The 22,984-nt window shown below is 46.3% G+C and overlaps 1 protein-coding gene across 1 annotated transcript in view; it reads right to left on the bottom strand.

Moving 5' to 3' along the window:
• Ice1 (interactor of little elongation complex ELL subunit 1) overlaps positions 1 to 22,258 on the bottom strand; it is a 40,932-nt gene extending 18,674 nt beyond the window's left edge. Inside the window, exons 1-11 of the mRNA XM_075975718.1 lie at positions 21,937 to 22,258; positions 8,439 to 8,497; positions 7,980 to 8,014; positions 7,161 to 7,179; positions 6,304 to 6,415; positions 4,546 to 4,622; positions 3,854 to 3,891; positions 2,060 to 2,142; positions 1,373 to 1,412; positions 645 to 701; positions 192 to 278 (exon numbers count right to left, since the gene is read on the bottom strand). Of these exons, the coding sequence (XP_075831833.1) occupies positions 192 to 278; positions 645 to 701; positions 1,373 to 1,412; positions 2,060 to 2,142; positions 3,854 to 3,891; positions 4,546 to 4,622; positions 6,304 to 6,415; positions 7,161 to 7,179; positions 7,980 to 8,014; positions 8,439 to 8,497; positions 21,937 to 22,017 (688 nt within the window). The 5' untranslated portion in view covers positions 22,018 to 22,258. The remainder of the gene's footprint in view (positions 1 to 191; positions 279 to 644; positions 702 to 1,372; positions 1,413 to 2,059; positions 2,143 to 3,853; positions 3,892 to 4,545; positions 4,623 to 6,303; positions 6,416 to 7,160; positions 7,180 to 7,979; positions 8,015 to 8,438; positions 8,498 to 21,936) is intronic.
• Between the last annotated feature and the right edge of the window lie 726 nt (positions 22,259 to 22,984).

Below are 22,984 nucleotides of genomic sequence, written 5' to 3'. Positions count from 1 at the left end.
CACTGGAGGCTGGGATCAGTCATACTGCGTCACAGTGTCGATACCACTGTCTGCTGTCCACTGGAGGCTGAGATCAGTCATACTGCGTCACAGTGTCGAGTACCACTGTCTGCTGTCCACTGGAGGCTGCAGAGCAGCCTGGGGCAAACACTATCACATTCACATGTGAACAGTCTCTGTGTATCTCTCACCTGGTATGCGCCTGCCACTCTCCCCAGACAGCTTGTGAGCAGTGTTCACACAGAGCCACAGCTCTTTCAAGAGAACTTTCACCTTCCCTGGGAAGAGCAAAGGACGAGATCAGTCACAGTTCCATGGCACGGACTCCTCATCCACTTAGCAGGCAGTGCAGCCATAATAAGGATACTGAGCCATGAGATTCAAGGTTGAGATATGAAGACAAGCATGGCTAACTTTTCCTTTCCCTTTGATGCTTTCATTCATACACTTTAAGAAAAAGGTTGTCTTAATGCACATGGATAAGTAAACATGGATATATGAAGTCTAATTAACAGCATCCAAATAAAAAGATTTGTTCCTACCAAGTATCTACAAAGCCTGAGTTTTGCTATGTTAGGAGGCACATATGCCCGCCAGCCATAATAAGCAATGCATAAAACCAATCACACGGTTAGAATACTTACTTTTATCTATGCTTCCATGAGAGTCACTTGAGATCTGTGTTCCAATGTGTCTCAACTCTAAAAATACATAGGAGAAAGGCTTCAGATAAACAGTGCACACTGAACTGCTTCAGATAAACAGTGCACACTGAACTGCTTCAGATAAACAGTGCACACTGAACTGCTTCAGATAAACAGTGCACACTGAACTGCTTCAGATAAACACTGCACACTGAACTGCTTCAGATAAACAGTGCACACTGAACTGCTTCAGATAAACAGTGCACACTGAACTGCTTCAGATAAACAGTGCACACTGAACTGCTTCAGATAAACAGTGCACACTGAACTGCTTCAGATAAACAGTGCACACTGAACTGCTTCAGATAAACAGTGCACACTGAACTGCTTCAGATAAACAGTGCACACTGAACTGCTTCAGATAAACACTGCACACTGAACTGCTTCAGATAAACAGTGCACACTAACTGCTTCAGATAAACACTGCACACTGAACTGCTTCAGATAAACAGTGCACACTGAACTGCTTCAGATAAACACTGCACACTGAACTGCTTCAGATAAACAGTGCACACTGAACTGCTTCAGATAAACAGTGCACACTGAACTGCTTCAGACAAACAGTGCACACTGAACTGCTTCAGATAAACACTGCACACTGAACTGCTTCAGACAAACAGTGCACACTGACTGGCTCTCTCTCCACACAAGCGCTCATGAATACTCACCCCTTTCAGTCTGCTGTTTGGAAATTTCTTCAAACCTTTCCTGTGTTGGGAAAAAAAACACCAAGAGTGTTTATGCTGCACAGAAGCAAACATGATGAAGCAAAGGTCAGATGGGTGCAAGGCAGCCTGTGGTTACAACCCGGATGCCACAGAAGCCCAAGTGAGGGATGCAGAGGATACATCTTTTACCCGGTAGTTGTGTCCACAGAGGCCCTGAATCAGAGATGTAAGGTGTGCACCACTGTACCCAGTTCCTGTGTCCATGAGTCAGGATGTAAGGTGTGCACCACTGTACCCAGTTCCTGTGTCCATGAGTCAGGATGTAAGGTGTGCACCACTGTACCCAGTTCCTGTGTCCATGAGTCAGGATGTAAGGTGTGCACCACTGTACCCAGTTCCTGTGTCTATGAGTCAGGATGTAAGGTGTGCACCACTGTACCCAGTTCCTGTGTCCATGAGTCAGGATGTTAGGTGTGCACCACTGTACCCAGTTCCTGTGTCTATGAGTCAGGATGTAAGGTGTGCACCACTGTACCCAGTTCCTGTGTCCATGAGTCAGGATGTTAGGTGTGCACCACTGTACCCAGTTCCTGTGTCTATGAGTCAGGATGTAAGGTGTGCACCACTGTACCCAGTTCCTGTGTCCATGAGTCAGAGATGTAAGGTGTGCACCACTGTAGCCAGTACCTGTGTCTTCTTAAATTCCTTTTCAAGTATTTTCTTTTCAGTTCTCAATTGCTTGAAGTCCTGAGTTTGCTTGACAGCAGCCTCTATGTGTAATAGGTACAGCACAGCAACAGAAAAGCGGAGAGTTAGTGATCCAATCCTGTGTGAGCCAATGCCAGCTTTTTTGCTTTCCTCAAACTGGACACATGTCACAGACAGGTACACATGTCATGAAGCTACAGAGCTGACTAAGGCTGTGAGGATCCTTCCCACACCTGACACGGCAACTCCAAACCCTTCCATGCTACACTCTGGTGGGGACAGTGTGCAGACGTGTAAACTGTGGGCACATCATTCATTCCTTTTGGGATGGAAAGCACCAGGCGATGCTCACCCCAGCATGAATCTGTGCAGAGCTGATATCTCAGGGAAGCCAAATTCCACCAAAGACTAATAACATTCTTCTCTCACTGAGTTTGGCTGTGCTCACTTTCAGTATGTCCTATCAATTCCTAGGGAAAATTATGTTTGAGACACTAAAAGTAAAGGCCACATTTGACTTCACAGAAGGTCTTCTCAAAGTTGCATACAGTCTCTTAGGCATTCCACTTATCTCCACACACAAGAGAGGACAGGCTGAGAGCACAGCCATGTCATGAGATGGATATTATCCAACCATCTGTAGAGTTCATATGTAAACTGAGGACAAGAATACCTCATCATCCTTGTTCTAAATGCTCCTGTGCAACTAACGTTGCACTCCTAAGTTCACAGCATATGTGGAAACACCTCACTGAGGCAGAGCACAGCCACTGTGATGCTGGAGTCCACGGAGTAGAGACCTGGACACCATGTTGGGCAGTCAGTGACAACACAGCATTGCCTGGGCCGGATTCCACTCATAAGTAACTGTAAACAAAATGGACATTCCATGCCTAGCTGACTTTTGAAAGCAGCACTGTCTGAAATGTAAGGACAGCACAGATCCCAGTGTGCCCATCTATACTCTGCCTACTCAGAAACAAGAAGCCCCAAACCCAGTGTGGGGCACTTCATAGAAATCTGTATATGTGTGCATGTGTGTGCGTGCGTGCACATGAGTGGGGGTGGGGAGGGAGAGAGAGAGAGAGAGAACTATCTATGTACATCAATTCCTTGATATTATCTTGGCACAGGCTAGAGTCATTTGAAAGAAGGGAGTTTCAACTGAGGAAATACCTCCATAGTTCAGGCTGTAGGCAAACCTGTAAGGCATTTTCTTAATTAGCAACTGATGCAGGAGGGCCCAGCCCGCTGTGGGCAGTGCCATCCCTGGTCTGGTGGTCCTGGGTTCTATAAGAAAGCAGGGTGACCAAGCCACAAAGAGCAAGCCAGTAAGCAGCCCCCCTCCCAGGCCTCTGCATCAGCTCCTGCCTCCAGGCTCCTGCCTTGCCGCCTCTCATTGGATTCTGATATACAAACTGAGTACACCCCTTCCTCCTCACAGTGCTCTGGACATGGTCTTCATCACAGCAATGGAGACACTGACTAAGACAACATAAATGTGGGTGCCTGTTATAGTAACCACAATTTCAACTGGGAATAAAAGAAACAAAAATGCAAAATCCACCTTCCAACATTGAACTACTGCATTTCCTTCCATGCTGCCTGTTTACAGCAAAGTGTACAAAGGAGAGGATGTGAGCAGCAGCACACGCATCTCCACACACCGAGCCGATGGCTGAGTGAGTGGCACACCCACTGACACTCACAGCTCACACTTACCAGGGTCTGCACAAGGCATGGCTCTGGCCAGCAAACATCAGGTGCACTTACCTTCCAGCTTCTTCACCTTAGCTTCCAGCTTCTTCTTCCTAATAAAAAAACCTTGTCAGTTAGACGGCAAAGGTTTTACGGCTCATCACACAGGGTGTATACAAATTCTTACTCATAGCCAGTATCACATGTCAACCACATTAAACTGCGTTACCAGCAACTGGGTTCGTGGTAGAAGGCGCCCGGGAAAGAGCACCACACCACTTCCTGCACAGCGTTTCCAAAGTGGGCTTAAGAGCCTGGCTAGTGTTTGAGAAACACAAAAAAAGGCCTATGAGTCTGTGCCACAAACACATGTGAGGCCCCTCCTTCAGCAGTGAGTGTCACCTGTGGGCTGTGTCCAGATGTGTCTCTGAGGGGTGAGGCCCAGGTCCCATTTCACAATGGTAACAAAGGCCCTTTGACAGTAAGAGACAAACAACAGGTACAAAGACAGGAGGCCCATGACTATATCTGGACACACAGGCACAGGGGCAGCTCACACGTGATAAATCAGGCATGTTCAGTACCTCTCTGTGCATCCCTTCAACACCAAATGGCCTTAGTCACAATGGTGCTGACCCCTGTGTAACAGTGAAAACTGGGGCTGAGAGACTAGCCCAAGTGTGCACAGCTAATTAATTACAACAATGAACAGAAAGAGGAAGAAAGGAAACACTATTATTCACAAATATTCACAGTAAAGCACTTACTGGGCATCAGTTCTCAAGCATTCTTCCTTCACACGAGCATATTCCTGGTGAGTGTCCTGATACAGCTTCAGAGAACTCTAACAAGGAAACAGGAAACATAAGTATAGCCCCAAAGCCACTGACTGCCACTGACCATGGTCCTCACTCGTTTGATAAAAAACTCAATTCTCATCTAGTAGCACAACACCAACCCAGTGCACAGCCTGAAATGTCAGCAAGGCCCAGAAGTCACTCAGCATCTCCACAAGGAGGGTAGGTCCCCAAAAGACAGCTGATAGTACAGCCAGGCAAATCTACACAATTCCAATCTGCACACCACACTGCTGGCTTAAATACCATGTCAGCAATTATAGTAACAGGATCTAAGCTGGCATAAGGCTCAATAAAATGTTATGTTATTACAGTCAGGAAAAGGAAACAAGTTGCTGATCAGTATTGACTGGGAAAGTGCATGAACACCGTATCTTCTGCCATGATGACCCACCCTTTGGGCTGGGAAGACACTGTGTCCATGATGCAGTCTGTACCGGGCATTTCTCTGACCTAAGAGCTCTGAGAGATGAGCTTCATCGAGCCCTCTTCACCAAGGACTTGACAGGATGGCATATTCCTGCAAAACATGGTCACTCAGTGACTAAGAGGGTCTACCACTGAGGCCTGACTCCAAGGTTCACACGGCCTTGGGGGTATACTACAGACATTATATAACTGCGTGTGTGTACACATACATATACATATATACATACATATACAAACACATATATACATATATACACACATACACACACACAACTGGACACGGATTGGCTGATTAACTTTCACTACAGTTAAACCATAAAGAACTCTCATAGAAACAGGAACACTGACATGTACAATCATATAGTACATGGAAAACTCTATGACATATAGTGATGTGGTAACTACACATCACTAAAACCATAACGTGAGGCAGATGGACAATGGATAATAGCAATCTTCTCCGAAAAGAGGTAGAAAGGACACAGGATGGATAATAAGCCAGAAAGCTCCACCTCCTCTCAGGCCAGCCACCTAGCTAGGGGCTGCAGCTGCTTCTGCCTATGAACTCCATGGACCCGCTCCTAGGGTTCCTATAAAGGACACACCAAACGTCACCAGGAAGGCATTTATAGCAGCTTGTGCAGAGTGCTACAAAGGGCTTGACCTGGAGAAGAGAGCCCATGAGAGGTCAAAGTATCAAGCATCATCTCCCAAAGCTCCATGTCCCTCAAGTAAAGGAAATGACCAAACACTCACCTGTAAGAACTTGAGATACGTGAATGAAAGTGGCTCTCTGTGGACCTCATAGCCCCGAGAAACCACAGGGACTAAGCACAGTTACTAAGCCCCAAACCAATCTGTCAAGAGCATATATACTTACTGGCTCAAGATTCAAGAGAGGTCCTCAGAGGACATTTGAACTCTGCCAGAGCAGAGGCCTGAGAGCTGAGCTGAAGCTACACCCGTACTAAGGAAATCCAATTCTCCACACACTGCCACACAAGGATTCTACCACTCATCTGATGTCTACATGTTAGTCCCCACTTAAGTCAAGACAAGTTTTAAATTACTATTATTACAGGGAACAAGAAACCACAAGCGTTCGCACATAAGCCTCTCCACACTTCTACACCAGCCAGAGCAGGGTTTCCTTCGGGGCTTATGTCCTTCGCTACCATGGAAACGTTCCCGAGTCCCACTTGGCCGGCGCACAAGCTCATGCTCACTGGTTCTCCGCACCTTTTTCTCCTCCAGCTCTGCTCTCAGGGACCCCAGTTCCTCTTGGCATTTCTGCAGGGGGGAGATTTTCTGAAGCATCTGCTCCACCTGGTGATGCAGCATAGTGTTCTCCCTGAAAGTGGACAAGGCATCGGCGTCAGAGCAGAAAAAGCTGGAGTGCGCTATTAAACCATAAACGAATGTTCCTGTTCACACTAACAACCTGAATCCTTTTTATCTTTTAGGCATAACAAACTTTTTTAATAAAACTGTACCAAAAAGCAACATGAGAAAGTAGTCCAACAGACTTTAGCACCCCGGAGACGCTGTCTGAGGACAGTCTGTCAAACATCTGGCACAGCTGATCTTCATCTCCCCGGCATGTGTTCCAATTAAGTGATATAGTGATCTATATCTGATTTATAACCTCATATTGACTTTTAAGTGAGACTGCAATCTAAATGCAATTGTAATGTAAACTAATATAAATGCGACCTGATTTATAACCTCACTCTGACTTCTAAGTGATAACTGTAGTCAGAGCATAAAACATCATTACAATTTTAGTGGCTTTATTTTGTTATAAACAACACAAGATAAACGGCATTGAACAGTGCAATTATATGGGCAACAGAAGGACATCAGCTTCAGCTCACAGTGTGGTCAACTGTCACTGAAGGAAACCACAAGGGTTCCATGGGAAGCCTAAACAATAGATACATTTGAGGGATTTGATAGAACAATGCAAATCTGCTTGTAAGGGGAGCATTCAAAGCAGTTTCTCCGAGGCAGGTCTCCTAGGCTCTGGCCCGCCACAGATGCACCTCTACCCCAGAATTCACAGGTGTTGTCAACAGCTATGGAGACAGGCAGCTCACCTTCTTGCGAACTGCAGCTGTAAAACTTGTTAAAGAAAATGTTAACCTTTATGTCCTGCTATTTGTCTGAACATAAATTCTGTCCTACAGTATTCATGTCCACCTAGGCTGGACCATTAAGAACACCCATCTCTAACAGTGCTGAGTCTACATTATCCCTCTTACCGATGTATGAGTCTGTGATGGACTGAATTAAGAATGGCCCTTAGAGGCTCATGTATTTCAATGCTTAGTCACCAGGAAGCGGCACTATTTGAGGATTAGAAGGATTGGAGGTGTGGTCTTGCTGGCACAGGTGTGGCTTTGTGGAGGAAGTGTGTCACAGGGGGTAGGCTTAGAGGTTTAAAGAAGCTCATAAGAGGCCCAGCATCCCTTCCCCTGACCTCTCTCTGGCCACAGATTAGGATGCAGCGCTCAGCAAGACCCATTTCCTAGCCAGTTCAATAACCTTGGTTATTTTTCAGTAGATTAACAACACCAATCAGCAAGCCCTGCTGCAGCCACAATGTTGCACCTACACACTGACATCACATCACACCCCTATACAGGAGGAACATCCACTCAGTAACAAGCTGAAAACCCACAATCAGAATGAGCAACAGAAACAAGAGAGATGCTAGGCTGCCTTCTATTAGTATCCCCAGTACACACCCATTGCTACTGCATCAATTGTTGGCTGTGCTTATGAAAAGGGCTTCCATAAAGAAAACAGACACTGCCTTTTAAAAAATAATTACTAAAAAGGAGGGCCCTCCTATCTTTTAAGCTATTACACATAAGTCAGTGCTGATATCCAAAAGAAAAATAAGTGAAGGATATCATCGCATTTCTTCTGATATTCCGTCAGCAGGTTACTGCAAAAGAGAAAAGAGAGGTTAGGCTCCCATGTCGCTGAGCAAGCACAGCACAGAAAACCATGCAGATTGCTCTAGATGGCCTTTCTCCTTTGCTCCCCAGAAACAAAACATGCCAGGCTGACATCACCTTGATTCCTCAATGCACTACACAGCTTTTAATCCAAAACATGACATTATCAAAGAATATTAAAAACCATTAAATCTCATTATGCAGCATACAACAGTGTGACCCAGAATATAGAATAGTTTTAGAGAGAAAACAGCTTTTAAAATCTAATTTGGCAAAGACCATTTTCTACTAAAAGCCTGTGAGCCACTAAACAAGTGTTCAGTAGTTCTATCCAGCACCACTGGGTCCACTGAAGGTTCCAACCACCACCCACGTCAGCCAGCTGGCCTTCCAACATGCAGATATACTTACTCTGTATTAATGATCTTCTGTTTCAAGGCAATTAATGCTTCGACATATTCATTTAAGTTCTGGAAGAAAAATGTTACAGTCAGCTATTTCTCTTCCCATGGCACTTCACCACGTGTAACTGTCCTACAGTGTAGACATAAGCAGGCGGTCCACAGCACGACAAGAACAGAAACGGGCAGGTCCTTTCGTGCACTGCAGGACTCCGCTGCAGTCCCGGCCTCCGCCCTCTGTGCAGTGCCCCTTCACAGTGAGGGCAGAGGGCAGTAACAAGTACTGACTGCCTACTACTTAGCAGAAACATAGAAACAGCAAAGTAACAAAAATTGAGATAACCTGACAGAGATTACAAACGTTACAGTGGGATCAAGATTAAGTTAGAAACTTTGTGAGGCTCTGCATTATACTGCAGGGACCAACCCCAAGCTGGCTCCCAGTCCTGTTAGGAAAATGAAGATCAAAGCATTATCTTTTACACTGTAAACTTGATTTGTTTAGATGGTCCCAACAACTAAAACACAGATTGTTTTCTTTTCTTAGGTTACTTCTTTAGATGTCAATTTTTCCAATCAGTAAAAACTTTCAAGAATAACAGCATTGTGTTAAATACACCACAGTATCTTTTAAGCATCTAATACTGACAGGTTCACACCAGGAAGTATACCCAACACTCCTGTCTCAACAGTCAATCTCTCCAGAGGATTTGGAGAGGACAGTAATATTTCCACTCAGGTGTCTATATCATTTTTGTAGCTATATGTACATACCAGATAAAACAGATAAAAACCTAGGCTATACTGTGGGACAATGGTCTTGTACCCTGTAAAGATTTGTCACTTGTACTGGTTTAATAAAATGCCGATTGGCCAGTGGTCAAGCAGGAAACACAGGCAGGGAGACCAAAACAGGAGAATTCTGGGAAGAGGAAAGGCTCAGTCTGCAGTTGTCACCCAGATTCAGAGGAAGTAAGATGAGAATGCTTCACTGATGAAAGGTACCAAGCCACGTGGCTGACACAGATAAGAGTTATGGGTTAAGATGCAAGAGCTAGAAGTCTGGGCTAATAGGCTAACAAGTTTATAATTAATGTAGGCCTCTGTGTTTCTTTGGAACTGAACAGCTGCAGGACTGGGCAGAACAGAAGCCTCTGTCAACAAATGGTGCCCAACATGGGGCAATCACATCCACATAAAACCTGAGAGAGCTTGGGAAGGAATTCTAGACACAAAAGAACAGAATTAAGGCTGGCTTCTTAGTAGCAGCATTTTCTTTGGTGGTCTCTGTTTGCTAGGGGGCAAGCATATCTCATTTAAGAGAGGTTTCCTGACTTAGCTTTAGCTGCAAAAACCTTGCAGCTCTTTAAGAAGCCAAGCCACCAAACACTTAAATGGTGTTTATGAATAGCCAACGGCATGCTTCTTGATGGTGGTAGGAACCTTGAAACTTCATAGAGTTGTAGCAATAAACACAGCTCCTGTTAGTACCTCTGCCACGAAGCTAGATTCTAAGAAAGCTGAGGAATGGGGGGTGGATCCAGGCATCAAAGTCACAGCTTTAATCCTAGCTATATTGCTTAGCAAATTAAAGACTTATGTGGTCAAAAGAGAGAGAGAGAGACAGAAAGAGAGAGAGAGAGACAGAGAGACAGAAAGAGAGAGAGAGAGATACAATAAAGAGATTCAAACAAAAACAAACTCTAAACAGATAAAAAGATAAAATCCTAGAAAGAAAGAAAGAAAGAAAGAAAGAAAGAAAGAAAGAAAGAAAGAAAGAAAGAAAGAAAGAGAGAGTAGTTGGGTGTTGTGACACTAACCTTTAATCCCAGCACTTGGGAGGCAGAAACAGGTGGATCACTATGAGTTCAAGGACAGCCTGATCTACACAGTGAGTCCCAGGACAGCTAAAGATACACAGAGAAACCCTGCCTCACAAAACCAAAAATTAAAAATAAAAGTAAAAAAAAGAGTTTAGAATAAAACCATATAGAGATAGAAAATACACAGAGAATTTAGATACTGTATGTATTATGTTGTCTTTGAATTGTTTGATGGCTGAGAAAGGAGCAAAAGTTGCTAAAAGATATCTGATTATAAATGCTGCTGGATTAATTCAACATATATAAAAATGCCTTGACTTCAAAATTTAAGTCAAAAGATATGTTACTTTGGAGAAGAGGTTCTGCTTTTATTTCCAAAGAAAATGAGAGGCTGTGGATTCATTCTGGGTGAAGAAAAATCAGGTTTGAGCAAGGAAGACCCCTGAAGAATCTCCAATAGGAGCAGAAGGCCCAGATGATCCCACATTTCAGAGCACCTCTGCTGCAGTTTCCTCTGAGTTCTACATCCAGAACAGCTTCAAGACTGCTGCCTGAGATGATCAAGCTTCACAGAGTATTCCAGTCAGGACTTAACAATAACTCAGATTACCAGCATCCCCAATCAGCAGGAAGTTACCTAGAAAATTATGCCCACATTCCCAAAATAAAAATGGATTATGGATGTTTGTCTTTGTTTAGAGTGTTGGCTACAAGTCGTGATAGGTAATGGTCAGGAGAAAGCTATCCAAAGGAGATTAGATTTAGAGTTCTTATTTTGAAAAGAAAAAAGGTGGAGGAAGTAATGTAGGACAATGGTCTTGTACTCTGTAAAGATCTGCTGCTTGTATTGGTTTTAATAAAATGCTGACTGGCCAGTAACCAAGCAGGAAGTATAAGCAAGGTGACCAGAATAGGAGAATTCTGGGAAGAAGAAAGATTCAGTCTGCAATTGTCACCCAGACACTGAGGAAGCAAGATAAGAATGCCTCACTGATCAAAGGTACCAAACCACATGGCTAACACAGACAAGAATCGCGAGTTAACTTAAGATGTAAGAGTTAGTTAATAAAAAGCCTGTGCTAATAGGCTAACCAGATTATAATTAATGTAGGCCTCTGTGTTTCTTTGGGACTGAACAGCTGCAGGACTGAGTGGGACAGAAACCTCAAGTCAACAAGGTAAGAACCAATAAAGTGAAAGACTCGGGTCCTCTGCATTCTCCATACAACTTAGCTTTTTGTTGCCTTCTCCAGGGGCTCAATGTCCCAATTCTCTTCTGAAGGGCACTTGCTCCTGCTCAGTCATTCCTAACAGCAAGCAATGAATTTCTTGCTTTGCCACAGCTGTGATCTTGGATAGTCTTACCAAGTATGCCTATTAGCATTTATTAATTTATTTGTGTGTTTTGTTCACATGTGGCATGTGTGTAGAGGACAGAGGATAGTTTTGTGGAGTTGGCTCAGTGGATGGAGCCCAGATCGCTAGGATTGTGTACAAAGCAGCATTCCTGGGAGTCATCTCCCCAGCCCCTCATCATTGATGAGAGGTCTTCTCAGTCACTTTTGGGCATCCTTTTTTATTTTTTTGTTAACAGTCTGACACTTGCTTGGTGCTGCCAGTGCATTGTAAGCTACAGTATTTGATAGACAGTAGCATCTCATCACGTGTGCACATAGGCACGCTTGCTAAATAACCATTCAAGGGCATTCACAAGGCAACTGGAAATGTCTAAATAGTGACTCAACTGAGTATGTCTGAGTATATGCTAAGGCTTTGTTTCCAGAAACAAACTTAGCAGGGTCATGTTTTCTTAGAACCAAGTGAGCTCTTACCACCTGCAGGAATGCCATCTTTGTTGCTTCCTTTACATTCCTCAAGCGGCTCTTACAGATGTGAAGGAATATGACTAATCTGTATTTGTTGACTGCAACAAATGTGTTGATTTTACAATGCCACTTACAAATAGATGCAGAAGTTGGCAAACCAGAATGCTCAAGTGAATTCAAGAGTGTCCGCAGTGGACACTCTATGTGCCCAACTGTACATCCAGAGGCCCTCCGAGAGTGATGCCCTTCCACTACTGTGCCCTTGTCTTCCTGAAGTGACATAGAACAGGTGTGGCCAGAGGCACCTGTCTTCAATCAGAAGTTCAGTTCAGCCTCCTTCCATCATATGCTGAGACTTCCATCCATGCTAAAAGTGAACCTCATGAGATACACTTAGCACTTATTTAAATATGTGGGTTCCTCCTATTGTCTGTAGTGGATTTCAACAATACACTTCTATAGCTGAAGAAGCTTTAATTCCAGATGAAGACATCTGTAAGCCATGACAACTACTTGAATGCCATGCTGGGTTCAACCCCCATCCACTTCAGCTTCTCAGTCACTCTCCTCTTTAAGTGGTACTGTTTTCCGCACTATGTCCAGCAGCCCTAACAATGTCAAGAATGACTCCAAAACCCACCCCTCTTTTCCATGAGGCCCATGTGAGCCACGAAGAGCAGTCTGCTTAGTGTCAGTGGCTGAAGCACTGTCCTCTCCTCAATGGTGCCAAGTTCTGGGTCAACCTCCCCACTACTACCCGACCTTAGAACAGCCCTGCCTAGAAACCGCTCTGCAGCATGATCAGGTTAACACAGCAAGAAACCACAGAGTGCTAATCCAGACTCTCAGTGTCAGGGAGGAGGAGGAGCCCGTGCTTGCATGCTTTGTTGGAAGCACCTGGAACCATGTGAAAACCGCTGTCTCTACGCAGAGCACAAACCAACAAGGTTGAAAGACACACAGAAACAAGAAGGCAAAAAAAAAAAAAAAAAAGAAAGAAAGAAAGAAAGAAAGAAAAAAGAAACAAGAAGGCATCAGCTCAGAGTCGGAGTGAGACAGGACAAGGAAGCAGCCTTCCAGGTCGACTGCACAGCCTCAGCGGGCTGCTCTATCTGAGCCTCTCCTGTAGGTGAAGGAGAATGCAGTTCAAGCAAGAGCCAGATGCAGCCTTTCTGTCAAGCCAGGGGCCCAGCCCTAGTCTTCCACTCTGAGGAAAAGTGCTCCTCTGCCACCCAGCAGGAAACCTGTCTTCTCAAGGTGTCTACTGGACACACACATGTGACCACTGCTGACCCAGGATGACTCTAAGCATGGAGCTAGGAAATCTGAGCAAACTAATCTGAAAACAGCTGTGTGTCAACCCAGATCTCTGTCTTCCCGGAAAAATAGAGGTAAGATCCAAGTGCTGGTGCTGGCTCTCCCTCCTGAATCAGTACATAACTGACCATATCACCACAAACCAACCCAGAAGGTCTTTTAGACTCAATCTGCAGCCAGCGCAACCCACCCCACCTCCAGGCTCTTGAGGAAGCACCATAGATTTCCAACCTAAGCTACAATAATTGGAAAAAGGGAGACCAGAGCCAGACCTGAAGTAAACAAAAGTGGACAAGAAAACCTCAACAGCCCTATCCCATTGGCATAAATGATGGCACACTGGAGAAGCCATGTGACAGTCAAAGGGACAAGAGCACTCAGAAAACCAGGCACCAGGACACCTAAACCAGTAAAGAACAGCCCGTACTGGTGAGGATGTAGGAAACTCGCCCATCACAGCTGATGGGGCATGAAGCTGTTGCCACAGGACTAAGCACCACACTCCTGGGTACACACACAGAACAGAAAACAAACATCATGGCAAGTTCACAGCAGCACTGCTTACACTAGGAACAGAAACGTGAGCTTAAGGCCCAAAGGGTGGGGAATTGAGCCACCCAACGCTGACAATGAAAAGCTCTCAGCGGCACAACTACCACACGAGTGAACCCTGAGAACTTCGCATTAGACGCAGCAGCCACAGGGAGACCCCGCATGCTAACCCCAGTCGTGTAAACTGTCCATGATAAGCAAACCCGTGGATGAGGCCTTTGCAGGAAGTGCAGGGCAGAGAGCGGGAAAGACGGCTGGCTGGGAGAGGCTTCTCTGAGGGCAGGTGGAAATGTTTCAGGAGGCTGTGGGTAATCACCCAACTGCTAGATGTGTGCACCATTGACTAATTGTACACATCAAGAGGATACATTTTACACTGTTTAAGTTACAGCTAAATTACAACCAGGGGAGCATAATTACAGACTCAAAAGATCCAACCACAAAACTCAATGAAAGGTCCCCAAAAAAGCAAAAACAGAGATGGGAGAAAGAAAAAGACATTCAATTTTGGCAGCAGAGGAAACGGTCCCATAGGCCCAGTGATAAACTCTCTGGACAAAACACATGGAAAAGATAGAAAGACAAGGGAGAGTTTCAAGACTTGGGCCCCATCCCCAGTTTCCCATTATGTAAAGACAAGTGCTCCTCCGAAGTCCAGCAGAAAGCCTGTGGATCCCAACAGGATGCCGCCCTTGGAACATTTAGGATTTCACAGCAGTGGAGACAGGGCACAGACCTGATAAGGCCCTACTAGAGGCCAGGGCCCTACAAGGGGAGACTTCCCATTTTGGAAAGAGAACTCAAACTTCTAAGAAATATTTTCAAGTCTGCCAAGTCTCCACAAGCTTCTGCTCTAAGACAGCCTTGCTAGGGGTTGAGAAGATGTGAGCAGGCTCTGCTAGGAGCATTGAGTAAGCCAGAGTGGGGGCGGTGGACCACAGAAGTGGAGGAGGAAGCAGGGTCAGCAGGAGAGGCGGCGGTAGACTATGGAGGGATGGACACAGTAAAGGTCAGTTTCTCAGAGAGTCAACCGCCGAGCAGCCCAGGCTGCTCTGAAAGCTGTAGCTCCTGCCTTGGACTTGGGAGTGCTGAGACTACAGGTATGTGCTGCCATGCCAGGCTGCACTGAAGGGTGCTCAGGCAAAGCTAGCAATAGGAAATGGCATCCTCGATTCTTTCTGAAGCTGGAATGGTTCTCTCTCTTTTTCTCATTTCCCTTGAGCTCTTTGCTACTCCATCTGGAACCTCCCCTGCCTTGCTTCCAGACGCTACACTGTGATGTCAAGTACTGTGCCTGAGACAGCAGACCAACCTTAGCTCCACATCATTTGAATCTGCCCAACTGATTCTCATCCCCTCTCTGAGTGGTGGGAGAGTTTCTTCCCCTCTACCTGCCTCAGTTCTAGGCTTCAGGTAGGGGCACTGAAGAGCCTAAGAGACATGTCACCAGGATCAGGCACGTTAAGTGCTCAGTCCTCTGCGATCTCCAGCATACAGCAAATATCCACATTTAGGACGTAAAGTTGTTAGAGAATTATTGTTGTTATCAATCTTCAAGGTCAACTTGACTAGATTTGGATTAGCTAGGAGATGCACCTCTGAGTGTCTGTGAGGGAATCTCCACAGAGGTTTAACCACAGAAGGCCTGTTCTGAATGTGGTTAGCCCCATGCCAGGGCTGAAGTCCCACACTGAATGAAAAGGATCAAGCATGCTGAGCTCCTGCGCTCACCTCCCAGCCTCCTCACCGCTGTTGCCATGCATTCCCCGGGGACTGGATCCTCTCAAACATGAGCAAAACAAGTGCTCCTCAAACTGTTTTTGCTAAGTGTTGTATTTCAATAGCAAGAAAAACTAAAACTAAAGTCCAGTTACTAAACAGGGCATGGTGGTGTGTGGCTGTAACCCCTACGTTTGGCAAGTGGTAGCAGGATCAGGAGCTTAACTCGGCTCCACAGTGAGTTTCAGAGCAGCCAGGCCAGCCACACTATACTGTCTTTTAACTGACATGTGGCCAGACTTCAACCGCACGGCACCAACTGAAGTCTGCACACCAAGAGGATGGCAGGGATTGTGGAGAGATGGGAAGCCTGAGTGCATCGCCCGCAACTTCCAAGATTAGGAATTGACACTAAATGTCAACGAAAAGAACATGCAACAGGTTTACTAAAGACAAGAAGGTTCGTTACAAAAATCCACATAATGCAATTAAAAATAATGTCTTTTGCAAAGAATATATGGGCAGGGCTGCAGGTTGTCTTAATAGAACATTATATTCAGTTTTCTCTCTCAACTTTGACCACATATAACTCTGGCTTAGAGAAAACAAATGGGGGGTGTGGACCTTAAAACCGCAAAACATAACATCGTAGAGCAGTGATTCTCAACTTGTGGTCAAACAACCCTACATAGGAGTCAGCTCAAACCACCAGAAAACAGGCATTTACATGCGAGTCATAACAGTAGCAAAATTAGTCATGAAGTAGTAATAAAATAAATTATGGTTTAAGGTCCCCACATCATGAAGATCTGTATTAAAGGGTCACAGCATTAGGAAGGTTGAGAACCTCTGCCCGAGAGGGAAAGGAGAGCCTTCCAATTTAACTGTTTCAGCACCTTCTGCACTACTACCAAAGCCTTAATGAGCTCCATCGTCTCCCCAAACCTGACTAATTTTAAATTAAATGTTAAGACAGCAACAGTAAGCTGAGCAGTAGGGGTGCACACCTTTAATCCCAGTACTCGGGAGGCAGAGGCAGATGGATCTCTGTGAGTTTGAGGCCAGCCTGTCTACAAGAGCTAGTTCCAGGACAGGCTCCAAAGCTATAGAGAAACCCTGTTTCAAGAAAAGAAAAGAGGGGCTGGAGAGATGGAGGTTAAGAGCATTGCCTGCTCTTCCAAAGGTCCTGAGTTCAATTCCCAGCAACCACATGGTGGCTCACAACCATCTGTAATGGGGTCTGGTGCCCTCTTCTGGCCTTCAGGCATACACACAGACAGAATATTGTATACATAATAAATAAATATTTAAAAAAGAAAAGAAAGCAACAGTAAAGAAAATGGCGCAATGTCTTTTGCTCTGCTTCATTTCCTCCATTGCTTTCTCCTGGGCATTTTGCTGTGTAGAAGGCTAATGTATTTATATATTTTGGAACTAAGTAGTCATGGAACAGTATAGTCACAGCTTGGAACCAACATCCACAAATTAGAAAATTTCCCTCCACATATTATAAACACTAAGTGAATAAAGAAAAGAAAACAAAAGCCCAGGAAAGTCGTTTATTTTCTGTTGTGTTGTCTCAATCATCCCTTACATTACCAGTCTATTTGATAACTACACCGTAACACGGTGCAGGTCTGTGTAGGGTGAGACATCCTAATAGCACCAGTTTATACAGCAATGTTCAATCCAGATTCATTTGCATTGTTTGGAACTGAACTCTGAACAGTGAGATAGCAGCTGATGACGGGTAGAGGACCCTCTAGGTCCTTCTGATCTGCATGCCTGTGTGCAGGTGGGATCCATGCTCAGCAGTTCTAGAGAAGGGAGGGGTGCAATCTGCAGGCTCTCTGACAGCTCTCTCAGCATTTGTGTTTTCTGCTCCGGGACTTTCACCATGCTGAGGATCCCTTCAGAGAAACACTTCTGACCAGCGTCCTGCTCTGGGGAGCTTCTGCAGCTTTTATAAGCAGACAACCTAACGCAGCAGCGCACAGTCTCAAATGCTTCAAAGAGGACTAGGGAAAGATGTGACTTCCAACAACCAATTCCTCAGCTTAACCTACAATCATGGAACACAGAGCTTGCCTAATTTACAGAGTATCACCAGATTTAGGTTCTACATTTTGTGACTGCTGAGATTCTGGAACACGTGGATGCTGGGCTACAAATCAGTAACAAAGCCCTCTAATCCAAAGGTCAAGAGTGCTCTGTAGGGGGCTGGAGGGATGGCTCAGAGGTTAAGAGCATTGCCTGCTCTTCCAAAGGTCCTGAGTTCAATTCCCGGCAACCACATGGTGGCTCACAACCATCTGGAATGAGGTCTGGTGCCCTCTTCTGGCCTGCAGACATACAGACAGAATATTGTATACATAATAAATAAATAAATATTTAAAACAAAACAAAAAAAAGGTTAAAAAAAAAGAGTGCTCTGTGAAGTCACAAGATAACCTGGGATGAGGGAAGCACAGCACCTTTAGATACATTTCTGTAGATAAAACAGCAACTGTATCTTCCACTCTAAAGGAAAGAAGGGACAGACAAACAGGAAGACACTCTGCAAGCCAGGGACTAGTTAGTTCAGAACATGGGCCTGTTACCTTAGGGCTCGGACTCAGAATAAAGGCCCAGCACTGCAGTAGGTGCCACTGTGAGAAAGACTAAGTGGGCATCCTCCGCAGGATCAAGGAGTATCGGGGTTTAAGCTGCACACACCAAGCATTTGCATGGTGATGTCCAGTCATCTTTCTCCTCCCAACTGGCCAGTGACCCACTTCCTGTTTAAGTCTCCTTATCTCTTTCCACCCCTCCCCATTCCACGCTTTCTTCAAGGGCCCAGCTCCAGCAGCTGGATTCTCTTCAGATGTTAGTGGTTTTCAAAACTTAAGTGACTCAAAGGCTGCCTAACACCTCCCAGCCTGATGGAGGAAGGTCATTGGATAATAAAGGAACTGCCTTGGCCCATTTTATTGGTTAGAACATAGGTAGGTGGAGTAAACAGAACAGAACGCTGGGAGGAAGAGGAAGTGAGCTCAGACTCCACAGCTCTCCTCTCCGGAGCAGACGCCTCAGAGAGACGCCATGCCCCAGCTCCGACCCAGGATGGACTTAGGCTAGAATCTTCCCGGTAAGACTGGTGCTCACAGATTATTAGAGATAGGTTGATCGGGATGTGAGAATTAGCCCTTAAGGGCTAGAGCTAAAGGGCCAAGCAGTATTTAAATGAATACAGTTTGTGTGTTGTTATTTCGGGCATAAGCTAGCCGTGCAGGCGGCTGGGGTGTTGGGGACGTAGCCCCGCCGCCCTTATTACTACACCAGCCCAGGAAGATTCTTATTGTGAACTCAGCAGCTACAGAAACCTAGAACCTGGCTGCCACTCCCTTGGAAGTGCATTAGGACATTTCAGAGACACTTCATAAACAATCCAAAATGGCTAAAACCATCCTAATGCCATCTTAAAACTCCAGTGCCACATTTCCAACAGCCTCACCACCTTGGCTGGCTTCGTTTCTCCCTTCCATTGCGGTTCACAGCTATTCAAAGATTGAAATCTTGGTACCTTCCACTTTCCCAACAGGAGAACCTGTCTTGCATCCCACACTCAGCTTCTTCATTCCCTAGAGCTTTGATCAACTCCGTGCTGTAACACTCTCCCTAGGTCACATCAGTGAGATAATTTACCTTAATCAAACCCAGCTCCCACTCGCCAACTCACCCTGTGCTTTGCACCGGGACTACAGACTTCCATTCTGTACTACACACTTTAAGCTCCCACCTCTGAACATACAGGAAATAAGCAGAGACTCTTGGGATGCTCTATGTCTGCTAAAGACCCATCTTCCCACACTCATTTTGCAAATTAGTGTTCCAGAAGCGGAACTCACAGCATTGCTGAACACTATTGCCCTTAGAAGCCTTTTCAAAAGTTAACTTCCTGTTGTTAGGAGCACAGTCACAGGGATTCTTTTACTCTTGTCTCTGGCCGTGTTCACACCTGGATGGCAACTGAGCAGGTGTGAACAAGTTCCAAAAGCCCAGTAATTTATGATCTTGCCCCTTAAGAAAAAAAGTTCCCAGATCAGGCCTACAGAAATCTAAAAGAAACCCTCCTCTAGCTGCTGTTTTGGGGACCAAAAGTGGAACTGTGTCTTGGAGGGAGGGGAAAGCGGTGCTCTTGGGAAGCGCTTTTAGGCCATAGGTCTGAATGTTTCCTACAGTAAGGATGGTAAGATTAGGGATGATGGGCTCAAAAGAACCAGTAAATAGATTCAGGCTGTCAGAGACCACAAGCACCAGGATGGTCTCACGCAACTCGATGCCTCTGCTGATTCAACAGGACAGAAACTCCTGGTGGGCAGTGTGCAGAAGCAGTTTTCAGGAGGGGAGAGAAGCACGGTCCACACAGGGTCTCAGAGACGACAAGTCCATACAATGGTGTGTAAAACTCACACAACCCAGGCTCTTCTTGCTGTTCTGACCTTAGCAAACAGCAAACCCTAAGTCATACCGGCTTTCTTGCTATCTTAGTTTGAGATTTTATTGCTATGAAAGACACAACGACCACAGAACTCTTTTTAAGAAAACATGTAATTGAACAGGTTTGCTTACAGTTTTAGAGGTTCAGTCAAATATCGTCACAGCAGGGAGCCATAGTGCCGGAGCTAGAACCACTACATCTTGCACGCAACTGACACACTGGGCAGCATCCTAAGTATATGAAACCTTGAAGCCCACCCCCTCAGTGACACACTTCCAACAGAAGATGCCATGCGGCCAGATTATAGATGTGCCCTCCAGCCTCAAGGTCTGGATTAAAGGCTTCTGTCCTCCAGTTTCCTCCAACAAGGCCACACCTCCTAATAGTGCCACTCTCTGAGCTTATGGGGGTCAAATACATTCAAACTACCTCACATGCTGTTCGCAAAAACACTGGGAAAGCACTTACTCCCGGCTGTGAGGCACCCACTAAGAGGCTGTCTCCAAAGAAACCAACAGTACTCATTCTCTCACCATTTTGTTCAGATATGATTTTCCAAAATAACCACAAAATTCCAGCAATCACCATCCTGGTCCTCACCTACTCTCCCCTCTTATTTTTGACTCGATTTGTCACCAATATATTACTTCTAACATAATTTTTCTCTTCTCCTTGCCTTGCTATAAAACAGTAGACGATGTAAAAAAAAAATTCTGAGTGAATGCCCAGGGTCAAAAAAAAAAAAACCCAAATATGGTCTATTAAAGATGCAAGAGCATGCCATTCAGAATCATGAGATGGGAGGGGAGGATTATAAGATACCCAACACATGGCCTGATTCTTCATTTTCTTTATATAAAAGTGTCAGTCCCATTTCCTATTCCCAAAACAACTAAAATATATAAATCGGCACAACGACTGCATTTTACAATCAAATCAAGTTTCTGTGGATGGCTACCTAATCTGAATCCCATCTGATCTCGTCTCGTCTCACCAGCCATGAGGAATCCACAAGCTTTGCTCATCAAGCATGTACAGCTCGTTCCCATCACGGAAACAGTCCCACTGGTTAGAACCGATATCCAGAACTGCTTTTCAACATTCACGTCTGCCACGGCCTCAAAAACTCAGGCATCCTGATACCTTCCGTGATTTTTCTCCCCGACATCTAAAATCCTGCCATGTGATACTTGTTCAGGCTCATCTTAATCGTGTCCACCTGGCTCACCAGAACGTGGTCAGTGCCTAGAACACGAGGCGGAGACGGGGTGAGATGAATGGGGCAAGGAGAATGAGGTGAACTGGGACTATTCGCATTACGTCAGGAAACCAACCCCACAACTCAGCTGCAGCGAGCCACTGTTGAGAGCCACCGTAACAAACGACCGACGCGTACACATCTTCGTGGGATTTTAACCAGACAACACGTCACTTAGCAAAAGCTACGCTTGATGGTGCATTAACCGACAGGCGTAAGCTGAAATGCAGCTCCCGAGCACGCAACATAAATCATAAAAGCCTTATCTTCGAGTAACACATAATCAGGAGTGCGAGAAGGTCTTCCCCCTAGAGAAGAAGACTCCGTCTGCACTTAGGGTGACCCACCACCCCAACTCAGCCCTGCAAACCCTGAATCTGAGCAGAGGAGGAATGGGCCCTGCAGAGCACGCTCGCTCTTGTCTACCACCAGCATTGCGCCAGGTGAACCAATTTTGGAGTCCGTGACTAAACAAAGCACAGGGGCACCTGCTTCCAAGACAGCGCAAAAGGGTCGGCCAGGGATCCTCGTACCTGCTGCAGGGAGGCGCAGCCCTGACACCGCGCGAGGTCGGCTGGCCCGGGAGCCGCTGGGTGCGTCTCGCCGGGCATCATGGTGCTGCGGTCCGGCCTGCAGGGCGCGCGCTCAGGGGCCCGCTGCCTCGGCCCTGCCCCGCCGCCCCGGCCACCTCCAGCCTGGCCGCTTCCCGCCGGGCGCGGGCAGGTCCATGCGTGCTCTGAGGTCCCCGTGGAGGCGGCTTGAGGCGCAGACCAGCGTTGCAGCCCAGAGCACTGGGGAACGGCGCAGCCCGGAGGGCCCAAGCGCGACGACAGCGCACCAGGTCCCCGCCCCACCCGGCCACGCCCCTTCTCTGGGCTGCCCGCGGCGCCGCCTGAACGGAAAGTCGGAGCGGGGCGGCGCCAAGGACAAAGCCCTAGGGCGTGTCCTGCGAGAGCCCAGCAAGAGCTACGCCCTGCCTCTGAGATTGGTCGGTCCACTCCTGCCCGCCTGCCGCATTACAGGCCCAGGGTAGACACCTAAGAGCCTTCCGCCTCTAAGGGGCGGATCCCGTGATGCCATTAGCTCGCAGCCTTCCGAAGGAGGACCCTAGGCTTGGGCAGGGCCGTGCAACCCTGCTGCCCCGCTAGCCTCCGGGGGGTGGAGGACGGACTACAATTCCCGGAGTGCCTCGCGGCAGGCGGGGACCGAGCGCCCGCTAAGCTCACCTCCCCCGCCCGTGCACCTTGGAGAAGAGACCTACATCCGATCTGTGGGTAGTGTCTGCACACAGCCAGCCCCCGCATCCTCTCTGAGCCGCTTCCCAGACACCATCATGCTTATGCTGGAGAGGGAAAGGGAGAAATTCTCATTCCGTTGTAAAAGGCGCCTTGCCTTCAGTGTTTGAACTCTCCCTGACCTCCTTGCATTGTATCCACCGCCCTCAGAAACTTTCTTTGTTGCCAGAAGTATCTATCTACTCGGAAGAGTGGACACTCCTCATCTTCTGGTTACAAAGTTCCAATTTCTGAGACTTTTTAACCATAAGGTTGCATTATTAAGTGGGCACCCAGATTCTGCGGT

The sequence above is a fragment of the Microtus pennsylvanicus genome, chromosome 6, assembly GCF_037038515.1.
Source record: "Microtus pennsylvanicus isolate mMicPen1 chromosome 6, mMicPen1.hap1, whole genome shotgun sequence".
Classification (NCBI taxonomy): Eukaryota; Metazoa; Chordata; class Mammalia; order Rodentia; family Cricetidae; genus Microtus; species Microtus pennsylvanicus.
This window is presented reverse-complemented; position numbering and strand designations above follow the sequence as displayed.